This window comes from Leptopilina boulardi, unplaced genomic scaffold, assembly GCF_019393585.1.
Source record: "Leptopilina boulardi isolate dan_hultmark-lab unplaced genomic scaffold, ZJU_Lbou_2.1 LbouV2_262, whole genome shotgun sequence".
In the NCBI taxonomy this organism is placed as follows: Eukaryota; Metazoa; Arthropoda; class Insecta; order Hymenoptera; family Figitidae; genus Leptopilina; species Leptopilina boulardi.
The window spans coordinates 233790-249743 of record NW_026137821.1 but is presented as its reverse complement, the minus strand read 5'-3'; the positions used below and the strand labels follow the sequence as shown (position 1 = coordinate 249743).

The 15954-nt window shown below is 31.3% G+C and overlaps 1 protein-coding gene across 5 annotated transcripts in view; it reads left to right on the top strand.

Annotated features, from left to right (window-relative positions):
* Nucleotides 1–15954, top strand: part of LOC127281051 (protein kinase C-binding protein 1) — a 32228-nt gene that overhangs the window by 5789 nt on the left and 10485 nt on the right. For 4 of the 5 annotated variants that reach the window (XM_051304539.1, XM_051304536.1, XM_051304535.1 and 1 more), the window contains exons 3-4: nucleotides 11577–11693; nucleotides 14844–15207. In XM_051304539.1, the coding sequence (XP_051160496.1) occupies nucleotides 11615–11693; nucleotides 14844–15207 (443 nt within the window). In that variant the 5' untranslated portion in view covers nucleotides 11577–11614. The remainder of the gene's footprint in view (nucleotides 1–11576; nucleotides 11694–14843; nucleotides 15208–15954) is intronic. The other variant, XM_051304540.1, reaches the window with a different exon arrangement.

The window sequence follows — 15954 nt, the reverse complement described above, 5'->3', positions numbered from 1 at the left end:
GGGAATGTAGTCAGCATGACTGGCAGCCGAGTATATCGATGGTCGGTATATCAAGGATTACAGAATTATTTTTCTCAAAAGAAACACGATCCCAGGTGCGAATTTCGGTCGGCCGCCAGAGTTGGTTCGTCGGCCCATGGTCGGCCCAACTCTGGCTGCCGACCGGTCGGCAGCCAGAGTTGGGCCGACCATGGTAAATATTTGCACCCAAAGTTGGGCCGACTATGGCTGCCGACGTCGGCAGTCACAGTTGGGCCGACCATTGCAGCCATAGTTGGGCCGACTATGGGGGATTATGGTCGGCACAACCTTGGCAGCCATAGTTGGGCCAACCTTGGCTGCCATAGTTGGGCCGACCAGGGGGGGTAATGGTCGGTCCAACTATGGCAGCCACAGTTGGGCCAACCATGGCTGCCATAGTTGGGCCGACCATGGGGGTAATGGTCGGCACAACCTTGGCAGCCATGGTTGGCCCAACTGTGGCTGCCATAGTTGGGCCGACCATTCTTCCCCATAGTCGGTCCAACTATGGCAGCCACAGTTGGGCCGACTAAGGGGAAAATGGTTGGCACAACCTTGGCAGCCATAGTTGGGCCAACCTTGGCTGCCATAGTTGGGCCGACCATGGGGGACAATGGTCGGTACGACCTTGGCAGCCAAGGTCGGTCCAACCTTGGCTGCCATAGTTGGGCCGACCATCATAAAGTAAATTTCTCTCCTACCATTGACAAATGTAAAATGTTTTTGTTAATTTACTTGTAATTGATTAATTTAAAAAGAAAAAAGGTTATATGTGATTAATTTATTATTTTGAATTACTAACTTTAATTTTTTTCAAGCTGTAGCTTATAACATTTATTTTTCTCCGTGACTCATATGTCATTGCGTAGTGTAGTGGTTAGCGTATTAGACTGCGGTGCGTTAGGTTGCGAGTTCGATCCCTGCGAGCGTTAAAAATTTTAATTTGTATATATGTATGTTTACGATTGCGTTTAGTGTTTAAGTATATAAAATAAATGTATAATGAATTTAAAATGATTACTAATATATGTTATTTGTATAACAAATTTTTATATTTTAATGTTTATGGTCGGCAAAATTTTAGCTGCCAAGGTTGGCCCAACCATGGCAGCCATAGTCGGGCCGACTATGGCTGCCGACCGTCAAGTTGGATGGTCGGCAGCCAAGGTCGGCCCAACTATGGTACCCATAGTTGGCCCGACTTAGTCGACCATAGGTCGGCCGACGTTATCAATTCGCTAGTTGGCCCGACCATCGGCAGCCATAGTCGGGCCGACCAAGGCTGCCATAGTTGGGCCGACTATCATAGCCGACGGTCGGCAGCCATAGTCGGGCCGACCATGGCAGCCATAGTTGGGCCGACCTCGGCTGCCTTAGTCGGGCCGACTATGGCTGCCGACCGTCAAGTTGGATGGTCGGCAGCCAAGGTTGGCCCAACTATGGCTGCCATGGTCGGCCCGACTATGGCTGCCGACCGTCGGCAAGGATGGTCGGCCCAACTAGGGCAGCCTTGGTCGGCCCGACTATGGTACCCATAGTCGGTCCAACTTAGTCGACCATAGGTCGGCCGACGTTATCAATTCGCTAGTTGGCCCGACCTCTGGCTGCCCGAGGTGGGCCGACCATGCACATGGTCGGCCCGACCATGGGCCGACCGACAATTCGCACCTGGGTATGAAAATTAGGTTTAAAAAACTGAAAAATTTATGATTTTTTTATTTTTAGCCACGCCTGGAGCCTATACAGTTTAACGGATTCGCATGAAACTTAAAAATTATATTAATTAGGTTATAATCTCGATATACATTTCAGGGAATTTCAATACACTCAAAATTTTTTTAAATTTTCAATTTTTTATGAAAAAAATATTTTTTGCTTGATTTTTAGGTAGACGTGGAGCTCATAATTCTTTACCGATTTGCATAAAACTTACCAATTATATCAATTATATTAAAATCTCGATATGTAATCAATGACACCTGAATATGCTCAAGAATTTTTGAAATTTTCAATTTTTTATGAAAAACATTTTTTTACTTGATTCGTAGGTAGACTTGGGTGTCATAATTCTTTACCAATTTGCATGAAACTTGCCAATAATATCAATAATGTTAAAATCTCGATATATAATCAATAACATTTTAACATATTCGAAAATTTTAGAAATTTTCAATTTTTTACGTTAAAAAATTGATTTTTTTGATAATTAGACACACATGGAGCCCATAATTCTTGACCGATTCGCATGAAACTTACTAGTAATATTAATTAGGTTAAAATCTCGATATGTACCTAATTGTGGATATTTAAAAACACTCAACAAATTTTGAAATTTTTAATTTTTTATGGTAATTTTTTGTAAGTAAATTTTTATTCTCTTCGATAATATTATGTTTGTTAAAAATGTTTTTTTTTAATTTTTTTGTTTTCCTTACTAACTTATTAAAATGTTATATGCGGGACCTGATCCGACTATTTAAATATGAAATTCATAAAAATATACATCTGATAAAGACATACTTCTTAGCTGATTTATCACTGAATCATGACATTGAATGATACTTACAAAAAGTTTTGAAATTCCAACAAAAACATCTTCGATGCAAAAAGTTACGTCTAGCAAAAATTATCTTAACCATCGAACCAATTCGTGAAATGAATGTTAGCCAAGTAAATTTTAGGATTATGTTAAGTTTTAATTAATTCTTTTAATATAAATAATTAAATTTAAAAATAGGAAACTATACAAATTACAATTTTAAAATATGCGTGCTATGTAGAAAAAAAGAATAGCTTTGGTCTAAATATGAATTACAGTTAATAATTATCAAAATAATTAATTGAAATTAATTTTTTGATTAAAAGAAATTTCTATCGTACGCGCAGTTATGAAAACTTGACGTGAATTATTTTTAAGTATTTAATAATAATATTTATTATTTAATATTTATATCCTTCATTAATTTTTCGTTAATCCACTTGCAGTAGTAAATGGAATATTGCTTGAATGTCAAGGTGCTATCAAGCAAGAATATTCTTCTGACATTCAGGCGCAATCATAATGTCCGCTTCATGGGAACATTTCTGTGACATTCGCGTGATATTCGTATGATACCGAGGGAATATTCCCGTGAAATTCATGTAATATTGAGTGGAATATTCCTGTGATATTGAGGGAATGTTCCTCTGATATTGAGGGAATATCCCTGTGATATTGAAAGAATATTCCTGTTATTTATACAATTCTAAAATGTTGTTTGTTCTAATTGTTTTCAATATTTAAATAAAAAAATAAATAAATGGAAAAAAAATAGAAATTTTTTTTAGAATTTTTTAAATTATCTTATCAATATCACTGGAATATTCCCTCAATATCAGAGGAACATTCCCTCCATATCACAGGAATATTTCGCTCAATATCACAGGGATATCCCTTTCAATATTATGTTAGAGAACACAAAATTTAACCCGGCGAGACTAAGGTTCAATTTTGTAACACCGTGACTAAGGTAGGGTAAATTTTACCCTTTAATGATTTTCTGTTTCTATATTTAAGAAAAGCTTAAAATCATAGAAATTGTTTAACAAATTTGTTTTATATTGTCTAGTAATGTAATTTATTAGTGTCACAACAAAATTTGCATTTATTTAAAAATCGCAGTAAAATTCAGCATTCCTAGTTCAAACTATCGAGGACTAAAAGTTTCATAGGGTACAATTTACCCTACCTTAGTCACGGCGGGTTAATAGCGTAATACGCAAGCGTGATTTTGGAATGATAATGATGTCTATGCGAATATGAACGTAACGAGTAGTATCGATCTGGATCTACGTGCGAATGGTGAAAGATCTAAAGTGTGAGCGATTTATTTGGTGCGTTATTAAATTTGCTATATGTTATGTTAACCCCTTTTCTTAAAATTTACATTTAATAAATTACTTTATATTTCTCTTGAACTATAATTCGGAGTTTTATTTTTTACAATTCTAAATAAAGTTCCTTATGTTGAATAAATAAATTTTATCCTAACAATTACATGAATTTCACGGGAATATTCCCTCGGTATCATACGAATATCACGCGAATGTCACAGGAATATCACCGTGGAATGTCCCCATGAAGCGGACATTATGATATCGCCTGAATGTCATAAGAATTTTCTCGCTTGATATCACCTTGACATTCAAGCAATATTCCGTGCTACTTGGGTGTATAAACATTTATTTGCAAAAAGTTATTATTTGAGTTACTATATAATAATATATTAATATGTGTGTGACGAGATATGAAAAAAGGAATGTAATAAGCAAAAAATTTTAGGTTACATTGCGTTTTATATATCGAGTCACATATGAGGCAAAATTCCTGAAATGTCCGAACAAAAAATTAAAAGTTCTCGAATTTAATCCATACATACATCCGGACAATTGATCAGGATCTCATATAACATGATTCTATGAAGAAAAAAATTTGTTTCCACCACTTTGAAAAGTTTTATAAACGAAAGGACTACAAAGCTTCCTCCACGAGGAAGCAAAACGAAAATGAGAGATTCTTTTTCAATCGCCCCAGCCCAAAAAGTGAATGTTCTGGGATTGGCTTCATACTTTGGTAAATTGTTGTCCTATATGATAGTAATAAATCCCTAAAATATAAACTCATTAAAAAAATATTTGTAGAAAGTAGAGGGGGTTGAAGTTTTGACGTTAAGGGTAACATTGTCATTTTCAAATCCGTATAACTATGACAAAAGTTAATGGATTTTCATTTATCTATAATGAATTTTAATGCATTTTTCAGGTACTTTTCAAAAATGTATACGAAATTAAAAAAAAAATTTTGACCCCTTTTTTCAAAATCAACCCTTATTTTTCGATTTTCACCCCTTCGGGTATTTTTTTTTATTTTTATTTTCATTGGAAAGCTGAGGTTTTTTTACCATGAGCTATGTTAATATGAAAGTGGGACAACAATAATTTTGTGAGAAACAGAATATTAAAGTAGGCGGTGTCGACAAAGGGTATACCTGGAGATCATCTTCGAGGAATTAGGTAGGCACCGCCTACTTTAATATTCTGTTTCTCACAAAATTATTGTTTCATATTAATTTGTATATTTGAATGTCAATAGGAATAAATGTGATAAAAAATTTCAAGGATATTAATTACACAAGCCTGCAAAAAAAAACATTTCCGTTGTCAGAGATCGAGAAGTCATTTCCCGTAGTTTTTGGTGCGCTGAATCTGAATCTAACATCGAAAACCTCCCATCAAGTCAGAATTTTGAGAAAAGTTGGAGTAAAAGTCCCAAAAATCACGTTTTTGGCAGTTTTTGAAAAATTTCTACCTGGTAAATCCGACGTGCTAGAGACTTGGCATAGGAGTCAAATTAAAGCTCGAACCCTGTACTTTACGACAATCTAGCGATATTGACAACAACAAAATAAATTAGCTGTAAAAAATGTTTTTTTTAAGTTGTCAAGCATAGAAATTGACGCACAACTATTTTTAAAAATACTTGGATTCGCTTGGAATTCTTCACCCGGGGGTTTTTGGGGTCGCGGATTGCGGATATGATGTCAGTTTTTCAAAATTCAAAATGGTGGATCCAATATAGCGGACGACTTTTTTAAAAATCGATACAATTCGACATATTGGATCCACTATTTTTAATTTTAAAAATCTGACATTCTATGAGCCACTTGAGCGTCATGGCGTTCCAACTGGCGTCGTGCGTGGCAGTGTCAGAAGCGTCAAAAATGCATAAATGGCGTTCCTACTTGAATTCAATTTGTAAAGTCTGTAGACATAATTAACTAACTATAACTTACTTTTTATATTTTTTGAGATTAAGCAAGACGTATGTGACACGAAAAAATTATTTTTTTAAACATTCAAACAGTTTTTTCAAAATTTAAAGTCGACAATTTTTGGTACTTTTTTGCGAATGGCGTTCTAACATTTGCTCAATAAAATTATATTTCTGCTTCCAAAAACTGTGCAAAACACCCAAATCTTGTTACTCGGGGATTTTCGGGATCGCTGAACATGAATTTGATGCCAAATTGACAATTTGACAGTTGACAGCTGTCAATTCAACTGTCAAATTCTATAAAAAAAGATTATTTTTCATGAAAATAACTGTATAAGGGTTTTCGGGGTCGCTGATTACGAATATGAGATCAAATTGACAATTTGACAGTTGACAGCTGTCAATTCAACTGTCAACTTCTATAAAAGACAATAATTTTTTATGAAAATTACTGTATAAAGGTTTTTGGGGTCGCTGATTACGAATATGAGATCAAATTGACAATTTGACAGTTGACAGCTGTCAATTCAACTGTCAACTTCTATAAAAGACAATTATTTTTTATGAAAATAACTGTATAAAGGTTTTTGGGGTCGCTGTTTACGAATATGAGATCAAATTGACAATTTGACAGTTGACAGCTGTCAATTCAACTGTCAACTTCTATAAAAGACAATTATTTTTTATGAAAATATCTGTATAAGAGTTTTTGGGGTCACTGATTACGAATATGAGATCAAATTGACAATTTGACAGTTGACAGCTGTCAATTCAACTGTCAACTTCTATAAAAGACAATTATTTTTTATGAAAATATCTGTATAAGAGTTTTTGGGGTCACTGATTACGAATATGAGATCAAATTGACAATTTGACAGCTGTCAATTCAGCTGTCAACTTCTATAAAAAACAATTATTTTTTATGAAAATGACTGTATAAGGGTTTTCGGGGTCGCTGATTACGAATATGAGATCAAATTGACAATTCGACAGCTGTCAAATCAACTGTCAAATTTATAAAAAGTGATTAATTTTAATGAAAGTAATAGTATAAGGGTTTTCGAGGTCGCTGAATACGAATATGAGATCAAATTGACAATTCGACAGCTGTCAAATCAACTGTCAAATTTATAAAAAGTGATTAATTTTAATGAAAGTAATAGTATAAGGGTTTTCGAGGTCGCTGAATACGAATATGTGGTCAAATTGACAATTTGAGAATTGACAGCTGTCAATTTAACTGTCAACTGTCAAATTGTCAATATGATCTCATATTCGTAATCAGCGACCCCAAAAACCTTTATACAGTTATTTTCAAAAAAAATAATTGTCTTTTAAAGAAGTTGACAGTTGAATTGACAGCTGTCAACTGTCAAATTGTCAATTTGATCTCATATTCGTAATCAGTGACCCCAAAACCCTTATACAGTTATTTTCATAAAAAATAATTGTCTTTTATAGAAGTTGACAGTTGAATTGACAGCTGTCAACTGTCAAATTGTCAATTTGATCTCATATTCGTAATCAGTGACCCCAAAAACTCTTATACAGATATTTTCATAAAAAATAATTGTCTTTTATAGAAGTTGACAGTTGAATTGACAGTTGTCAACTGTCAAATTGTCCATTTGATCTCATATTCGTAATCAGTGACCCCAAAAACCCTTATACAGTTATTTTCATAAAAAATAATTGTCTTTTATAGAAGTTGACAGTTGAATTGACAGCTGTCAACTGTCAAATTGTCAATTTGGCATCAAATTCATGTTCAGCGATCCCGAAAATCCCCGAGTAACAAGATTTGGGTGTTTTGCACAGTTTTTGGAAGCAGAAATATAATTTTATTGAGCAAATGTTAGAACGCCATTCGCAAAAAAGTACCAAAAATTGTCGACTTTAAATTTTGAAAAAACTGTTTGAATGTTTAAAAAAATAATTTTTTCGTGTCACATACGTCTTGCTTAATCTCAAAAAATATAAAAAGTAAGTTATAGTTAGTTAATTATGTCTACAGACTTTACAAATTGAATTCAAGTAGGAACGCCATTTATGCATTTTTGACGCTTCTGTCACTGCCACGCACGACGCCAGTTGGAACGCCATGACGCTCAAGTGGTTAGTAATCCGCAACCCCAAAAACCCCAGAGTGAAAAATTTCAAGCGAATCCAAGTATTTTTTAAAATAGTTTTATTTCGGCAAATCCACGAAACTTTTAACTTTTGTGATTCTCGAATCGGATACTTAAAAATCTGAATTATTTTTAATTAAAACTATGGGTATAATTTTTTTTTGCTAAATTATATACAAAGGAACATTTTCATACATATATTTCAACACAAAAACACCGCTTAAGGATTTTGAGTGAAATAAATTTTATTAAGTTAAGAGTATGCTGAAAACACTTTTTTGGAGTCTTAACCCCCTCTTTTCTCAAAATCCTGACGTGCTAAGCAAATTTGGGTGCCAGAATCGTGTTCAGAGGACAAAAATACTTTGGAAACCACTCTTAAAACAAAAATAAAAAAAGTTGAATTTTTCAATTTTATATGTAATTTATTAACATTAAAGAGTTTAAAGAGTTAAACATTGAAGGCGTGAGCTAAAAATGAATCACGCATATGAATTTGTAGTGCTAAAATGTACTTAAACGTGTATAGAAAGTGACATCAATGTGCCTGCAAATTAAAAAAAGAAATTTTTTTTCTTGAAAGTTAAAAGTTTCGTGGATTTGCCCATTTACGAACAGTTGTGAGTCAATTTTTATGCTTGACAACTTAAAAATACCATTTTTTACAGCTAATTTATTTTGTTGTTGCCAATATCGCTATATTGTCGTAAAGTACAGGGTTCGAGCTTTAATTTGACTCCTATACCAAGTCTCTAACACGTCGGATTTACCCAGTAGAAATTTTTCAAAAACTGCCAAAAACGTGATTTTTGGGATTTTTACCCCCACTTTTTTCAAAATCCTGACTTGATGGGAGGTTTTCGATGTTAGATTCGGATTCAGCTCACCAAAAACTACGGGAAATGACTTCTCGATCTCTGACAACGGAAATGTTTTTTTTTGCAGGCTTGTGTAATTAAAGTCAGATTTTATTTTATTTATCATTTATAAATGTTTTTAACTTACATCAACATTATTTTGCAGTCATTTACAACGAAGCAGTACAAATTAATTTTTTTTTATTATTTACATCTAATTAAAACTTCCTTTAAAAAATTTCCTTTTCTTTTAATGTAATTTAAACTGAAAAACGTAAAAACTCTTAAGATGAAAAAATAATATTGCTAATCGAAGAATATCAATTGGTTGAAGTACCAAATAGAATATAATCTGAGGTTTTATTAACGGAAAATAAAAATTGACTAGTTTTTTAAATCTCTCTATTGTAAAAAATCTTTCTTTTGAATTTTGAAAATCACAGACATGGTTATTGTAAGTGATTAATCAAACTCAAATTGTGGAATTAATTGTGACAGTCCCTTATGAAAAATAATTACTGGCATAATTATTGGGATAACTACTGGAATTATTAGTGGAATAACTACTAGATTAATTACTGGAAATTCCAGTAATTTTTTCGCCAGATATATTTTTTTAGTACAACAAAATTTTTTTTCAATGGAATCGTAATTTTGTGTTAAATATATAAATATATTTCGAATGAAGTTCATTCACCCTATCTCTTGAATATTAAGTGAAAATTGTCATTGTCGCATTTCAGTTTGACTAATAATAATCGATTTTCAAATATTAAAAATCGACAGTATTCGATTTTGTCACTCAATTAATCACAAGTGATGCAAATATATCGCTTTCCTTTTCTATCTAATGCCTTACGTTCACGAAGCAATTGTGTGTTGACCTTAATACATTAGATGTAAAATTGTGAAAGAGCCTTTCTGATTTCATCAACATTAGAGTGTGTTTCTATACGACTCAGTGTAAATATACTATATTTTTTAGCTTTAAGGTTAAAGGTTATAAGAGGTATTTTATTTTAAGGTAAAAGAAATATTTTTAAACTGAGAACTTTTTTTTAATAAAATTTATTTCACTAATTATTTTTAAAATAGTAATAAACTATAAAAGAATTTTAAACCATTATTATTTTCATTTGAGAACATTTTATTGTATATCTTGTTTTAAAAATCAATTATATTCAATTTCGGACTTGATTAGAGTCAGTTGGGGTAAATGGGGACAAAATCGCTATTTTTCACAAATTACGCAAGTTTCTTTCTTTAAAGGTAATATTTGCTTTTTTTAAGTTGTTATTTACATTCGCAGGATTAATTTTATGCAGAAGAAAAAAATTTAGATAAGCTTTAAACTCATGAAACTGACTGATCACCATTTACCCCAAGATTTAGAAAATTTCCCAAAATTTGGGGTAAATGGGGACAGCATAGTTCCTAAGAAAGGTTTAAGAAAAAAGTTTCCTTAAGTATATTACTGTATTATGGATGAAAAAACTTGAAAAAAATTTGTAATGTGGCGGACTAACTTAAAAATTTTCTTATAAATTGATTAAATTTGCTTGGTTCATGTCTTTTATTTTATTTTTTTTATTTCAGTATTTTGTCTCGCATTTGAAAAAAACATACTTAAAAATCATACAAAAATTTTTCTTGTTCCTTATGATTTCCATAACAGAAATTCACTTGAATTTTTGATTTTTGTCAATTTGGTTAATAATAACAAGCTGTCCCCATTTACACCGAGTTTTCAATTCCTTAGGGTAAATGAGGACAGCTTGTTATTATTAACTAGATTGACAAAATTAAAAAATTCAAAAGAAATTTCTGTTATGGAAATCATAAGGAATAAGAAAAAAATTTTGTATGATTTTTAAGTCTTGTTCCCATTTACCCCAACTGACTCTACCCTGATTTTCTGAATTTATTAATGTCATCAGAACTTTCATTCAAAAATTGCATTGAACATACGCAAATGTTTCGCCTGACCTGCAAGAGCTTCTCTCTTCGAGATTTTTTTTCTGATATGTTAATATAAATTGCAACAAGATTTATAGTTACAATCAATTGTTCAACGGGTCAAAATTTATAAAGTTCTCTTTAGGGACTACAATAATAATAAATAAGACATAATGAGATAGACAAGGTATATCAAAAAATTACAAAAGAAAATCACAATTAATATAAAAGCGTTGCCAAGTTATAGCACATACTAAATGTTTTGTTATCAGTCATGCGTATTGCTTCCTTATACGTCAATTTTCACTTTGTAAATCTCATAGAGATTAAAGTTTTTAAATAAAAACAAAAAATGATTTTAGTAGAGAATCGCGATGTGCGATAAATTTTGGACATGTCCAGAGACGTGATACATAAATTGAATTAAATCAGGGATGTGAGTACAACCTGGTGAATTCATTAGATTTTTCCAAAACATACTCGCGTAAGTTTGACTTTGACTACGTTACACTATTAAATGATAGAAGATTTTTTTATTCAATTATTTGGCAGAATTCTTCAAAAGTTTTTGTGATAATTAAAATAAAAAAATAAAGTTGATACAAGAGCTAAAGAAAATTTAACAATTTTGTTTTTTCAAGACATTTTCAAGGAGATGTAAGTTTATGTAATTTTAAAAATGAATTCATTCTTGCTAACTATTAAAAAATGAAAGTTGTTTACAATAAATGTCGTTACGTGATCTTATCTTAAAAATTAGAGCACATGAAAGGTGAGAATGTTTTCCTTTTTTCTGTTCAGGTACCAGGTGATTCAATCTATGTATCTCCATTTACGATATGGCGCGCGTCTCCAGCAGATTTTTCGACACATCTTCATTGACCATTTGTAAACAAGCGGGCAACAAAACTTTCGGAGGTTTGTACGTGTGTGGAATCCTCATAGAATTCACACATTAAAAATTTTTTAAATTCAAAAAGATTATTATTCGATGAATAGTCAGTAATAATAATTTAAATACTTTTATCAAAATATTTTCTTACGATTCTCATTAAATCAATGTAACTTCAAGTTTTAGACTTAATATTATTCCTCACTAACATTTGGTTTTTAAGTAAGCAGTAATTTGGATGTGTCGTACGTACCGTTTACGTGTTTCTTGGTTCTTGAATATTTTACCACCCAGGAAAATCTTTATTAAATGTAATATTTAAGTATATGATTTACAGTTATTGAAATCAAAGATACAATGTATCTTAAATTTAATTTACAGTGAATGGTCCAATTCTGTTCTATTGCATGGATGCTCAATGAAAGTTGTGAAAAAAAAATTTTAAATCAGGATCCTGTGATTCATTAAACTGAAGAAATATCATTAATTAGAAATCTTAGCTAATTAGTACAATACCAAAAATCCAATATATACAAATCATTATCTTCGTGACGAAATATACAATTTCGGACCTTTTTAAACAACGTACCGTTTCGAAAGAAAGTTGAAAATATTACTATTCCTATTCAGATTTTGTTATTTACTTTGAGTTTCCAGTGTTGGAAAAAATTAAAATAGGTTATGAATTCTTATCAAAAGAGATGTATTCAGGGGTAATACCCAGTTGATAGCCAAAAATTAGACGTTTTTTTGGGAATTTTTTATGACTTTGCTATGAATCGATCAATGTGAAATTTTTAGGACGGCTTGACAGGTCGCGCAAATATTTTTTTAGGCATCCCTGGACTATCAGTAGCAGGCTCCAACGATCATGCGTTTTATTTTAAAAATAGTTGGTTTTTTGACTAAAAAACACGATCTTTATTTGTTTGTAACAACCGTAATTGCTTAATATCAATCTTAATAATCATGCGTACTTCTGTTGATAACACAGGCCAACCAGATTTTCTAACCGAGAATCAGACAATACTTTCCCGAAGGTTTTCGACGTGCTGAATCCGAATTCAGCCACAGAATTAACCCTGCACGTCAGGTTTTTTCAGATATTCTAAGTGCAAAAAAACCATGTTTTTTTAGCTACATTTGAGGTAATGTAACATCAAGAGATAATTTTTTTTTAAAATGTCAATATTGTATCCTTTAAAATCCATTTTGAAAATTAAAAAATCTTTATTTGTCTCTGAGTAATCGTTAATTTCATTTTCTGAGTTTGGTGAATTCTTTGGTATTCGAAAACTGAGTAGGAACAGATAAAACTTTGATAATAGAGAAGAATATAACTACAAACATCTAAATTTTAAATAGTTCTTTAGATTTTCGATATAACTGATACGAATTTAAAGTCAGAATTACAAAATTCAAGATGGCGGATTAAATATAGCGAACGAGGTTTTTAAAACTTGGTTGTATTTGCTTGCGATTTGTTACTCGGGGATTTTTGGAGTTATTGAACACCAATTCAATGCTAATTTTTCGAAAATCAAAATTGTACATCAATTAAAATAACCATGCTACAGTTAAAATTTCTAGTCAATCTGATAAAAATTACTCGATTTCTGCTACTAGCCGTGTTTGAAAACGTCGTTTCGAGAAGAAAGCTTTTGAAATTTGACAATGTCTTTTCTATGTAAAATCATATATTTTATTTACAAATCTTTAATGGGTTATTCTACGTGAAACGGACAACTCCGATCTTGGTTTGTTTTTCAATAATACAATTTTATTAAAAATCCATTAAATGAAGAAAAATAGGTGAAGATTTTGTAGTAAATTTAATGTTGTTTGACATAATTAATTTAACTTATTTCGTTTAAGATATTTTTAAATATTTAAAAAATGGTCGAAGTCTATTAAAAATTGATTTAAAATTTGTTTTTCAATTTTTGTAATTAAAATTAATATAATCTTCAAAATTAATACCAAGATGTCAAATAACATTAAATTTACTACAAAATTCACATCTATTTTCCTTCATTTAATGAATTTTTAATAAAATTTTAATAAATTTTCAGTGCTGATAACCCAAGATGAAATTGGATAGATTTAATTTCTGAAACGGCACAATTCCAAATCTTTGCTGGAATTTTATTATTTTTAACTTATTTTTCGAAACAGTATCTTTTTTATAATTAGTATGAAGTGGCACGTTTCCTCGATTAGTCGATGAAATAATAAAACCAGAATGTTTTGATAGAATCCCCTCAAAGATTAATCAAATAGCTTCTGTAATCCTGAATGGAAATCATAAAAAAGCTTTAATTTCTAGCTAATAGAATCGTTCGCATGCTTTTGGGATCTTAAAAAAACAAAGGGAGAGAGAAAATAATGAAATAATTTTATATTAACCCTTCCACGCCCATGGGACATGTATGTTTGACTTACAAAAATCTTAATAACTTTAACAAAAATTAATGTTTTTTAGTCAATTTTAGCGCATTTTCTTCAAAAAGGATAGTACTTTCAAAATATATGAACAGATTTTGCATAATACTGTTTATTATTTATAAAAGAATCTAAATAATTAGTGAAAACGCATAACTTGGAGGTTTTTGGGGTCGCTGATTACGAATTTGAAGTCTGATTCCAAAAATTCAAAATGGTGAATCCAGTGTGGTGACCAAAAATTTTTAAATTTTACAAGATTTGTCTAAAACTAGTTACTTGAGAGTTTTTGGGGTTGCTGATTACGAATCCGATGTCCGTTTTTCAAAATTCAAAATGGCGAATTTTTTAAATTCATCCGATTCGCTTGAAACTTGTTACTAAAGGGTTTTCCGGGTCACTAATTATAAATCTTATATTTAAAAAAACTTCCGAGTAACAAGTTTCAAGCAAATACAATAATTTTCAAAAAATTGTCCGCCATATAGGATGCGCCTTTTGAATTTTAGAAAATTATTAGATTTCTAATCAACGATCCCGAAAAACACAAAAAAACAAGTTTTAATCAAATTCAAACAATTTAAAAATTTTTTCGACCGTCATATTGAAAAACTATAAAAACAACTGCAGCTTTCTTTTCCCAAATTTCCAGTTTTTTCTGGGTATGAAAGGGTTAATATACAAAATATAAAATGAATTTTAATGAATAAAAAATTGTAATATTATTGTTTTAGGTGTTGCTTGGTGTAAAGGTCAATCGAATATGGATTCATTGAATTGCGGTACAGATGGTATATCGACTTCCACTCTGTCAACTGAGTTAATACAAAATGAATCAAAATCTACTACAAGTGATTTGGACCTGGTGCTTAATAGAGAAAAGGAAATATCAACAGAAGTTGAAAAAGATTTAAAGATATCGTCCACTTCTGAAATTCAAACAGATCAACGAAATTATGTAAGTACAGAGGACAAAGACACAAATGGTGCAGAGAGGGCACTTGTGAAAGATAATGTTAAAAGTGATGTACAGACAATTGAAGTGGAGAAAGACGCAAAAGAGCAAAAGGAAGGAAGAAGAAAACGCAAAAGTATAAGGTAAAATAATTTTCTCCTTCGTTTAGGGGAGACCGGGCCTGTTTGGTGCAGGGGTTGCTTGACGCACTTGAGTTTATTTAAAAAATGAATTTTAGAAGAGCTCAAATATCAAGTTTTGATCTCTATACATTTGTTATTAAGAAACAAAAAAAAATTTTTGATTTATATTAACAGTTTTTATAAAAAATTAATAAATATTTCAAAAGTACATTCAGGGTTAGGTGGCGCGGTTATCTAAAAATTTCGTTAAATATTAATAAAATGATTAAATCAAGTTGATTAGGGTCATTTGGGAAAATGTAAACAAGGGGTAAATGTAAACAGCAGATATTGCAGCTTAATTTACAGATTTAAAATTAAGTTCGACCCCAATATTTTAACCTCAGCTCACCTGCAACAGGTTCTGAGTATTGCCAATTTTTTTTTTCGACAATTGTCAAAGCCATACTCCAATTTGTCGCTTAATGCATGAAAGATTGAAAATCAAAGTTTTACTGTTTCAGTATTTTGTCTCGCATTTGAATAAAAATGAACTAAAAATTCAAACTAAAATTTCTAATTATTCCTTATGAATCCCTTAACAAAAGCTGACTTTGATTTTTTAATTTCGTCAATTCAGTTAATAGATAATTAAGTGTTTACATTTACCCCGAGAATTCGAAAACTCGGGGTAAATGTAAACAGAATTTCTGCTGCATTTTAAAAGAAAATAATTGAATAAATTTGCTTCTATTTCACAATTACATT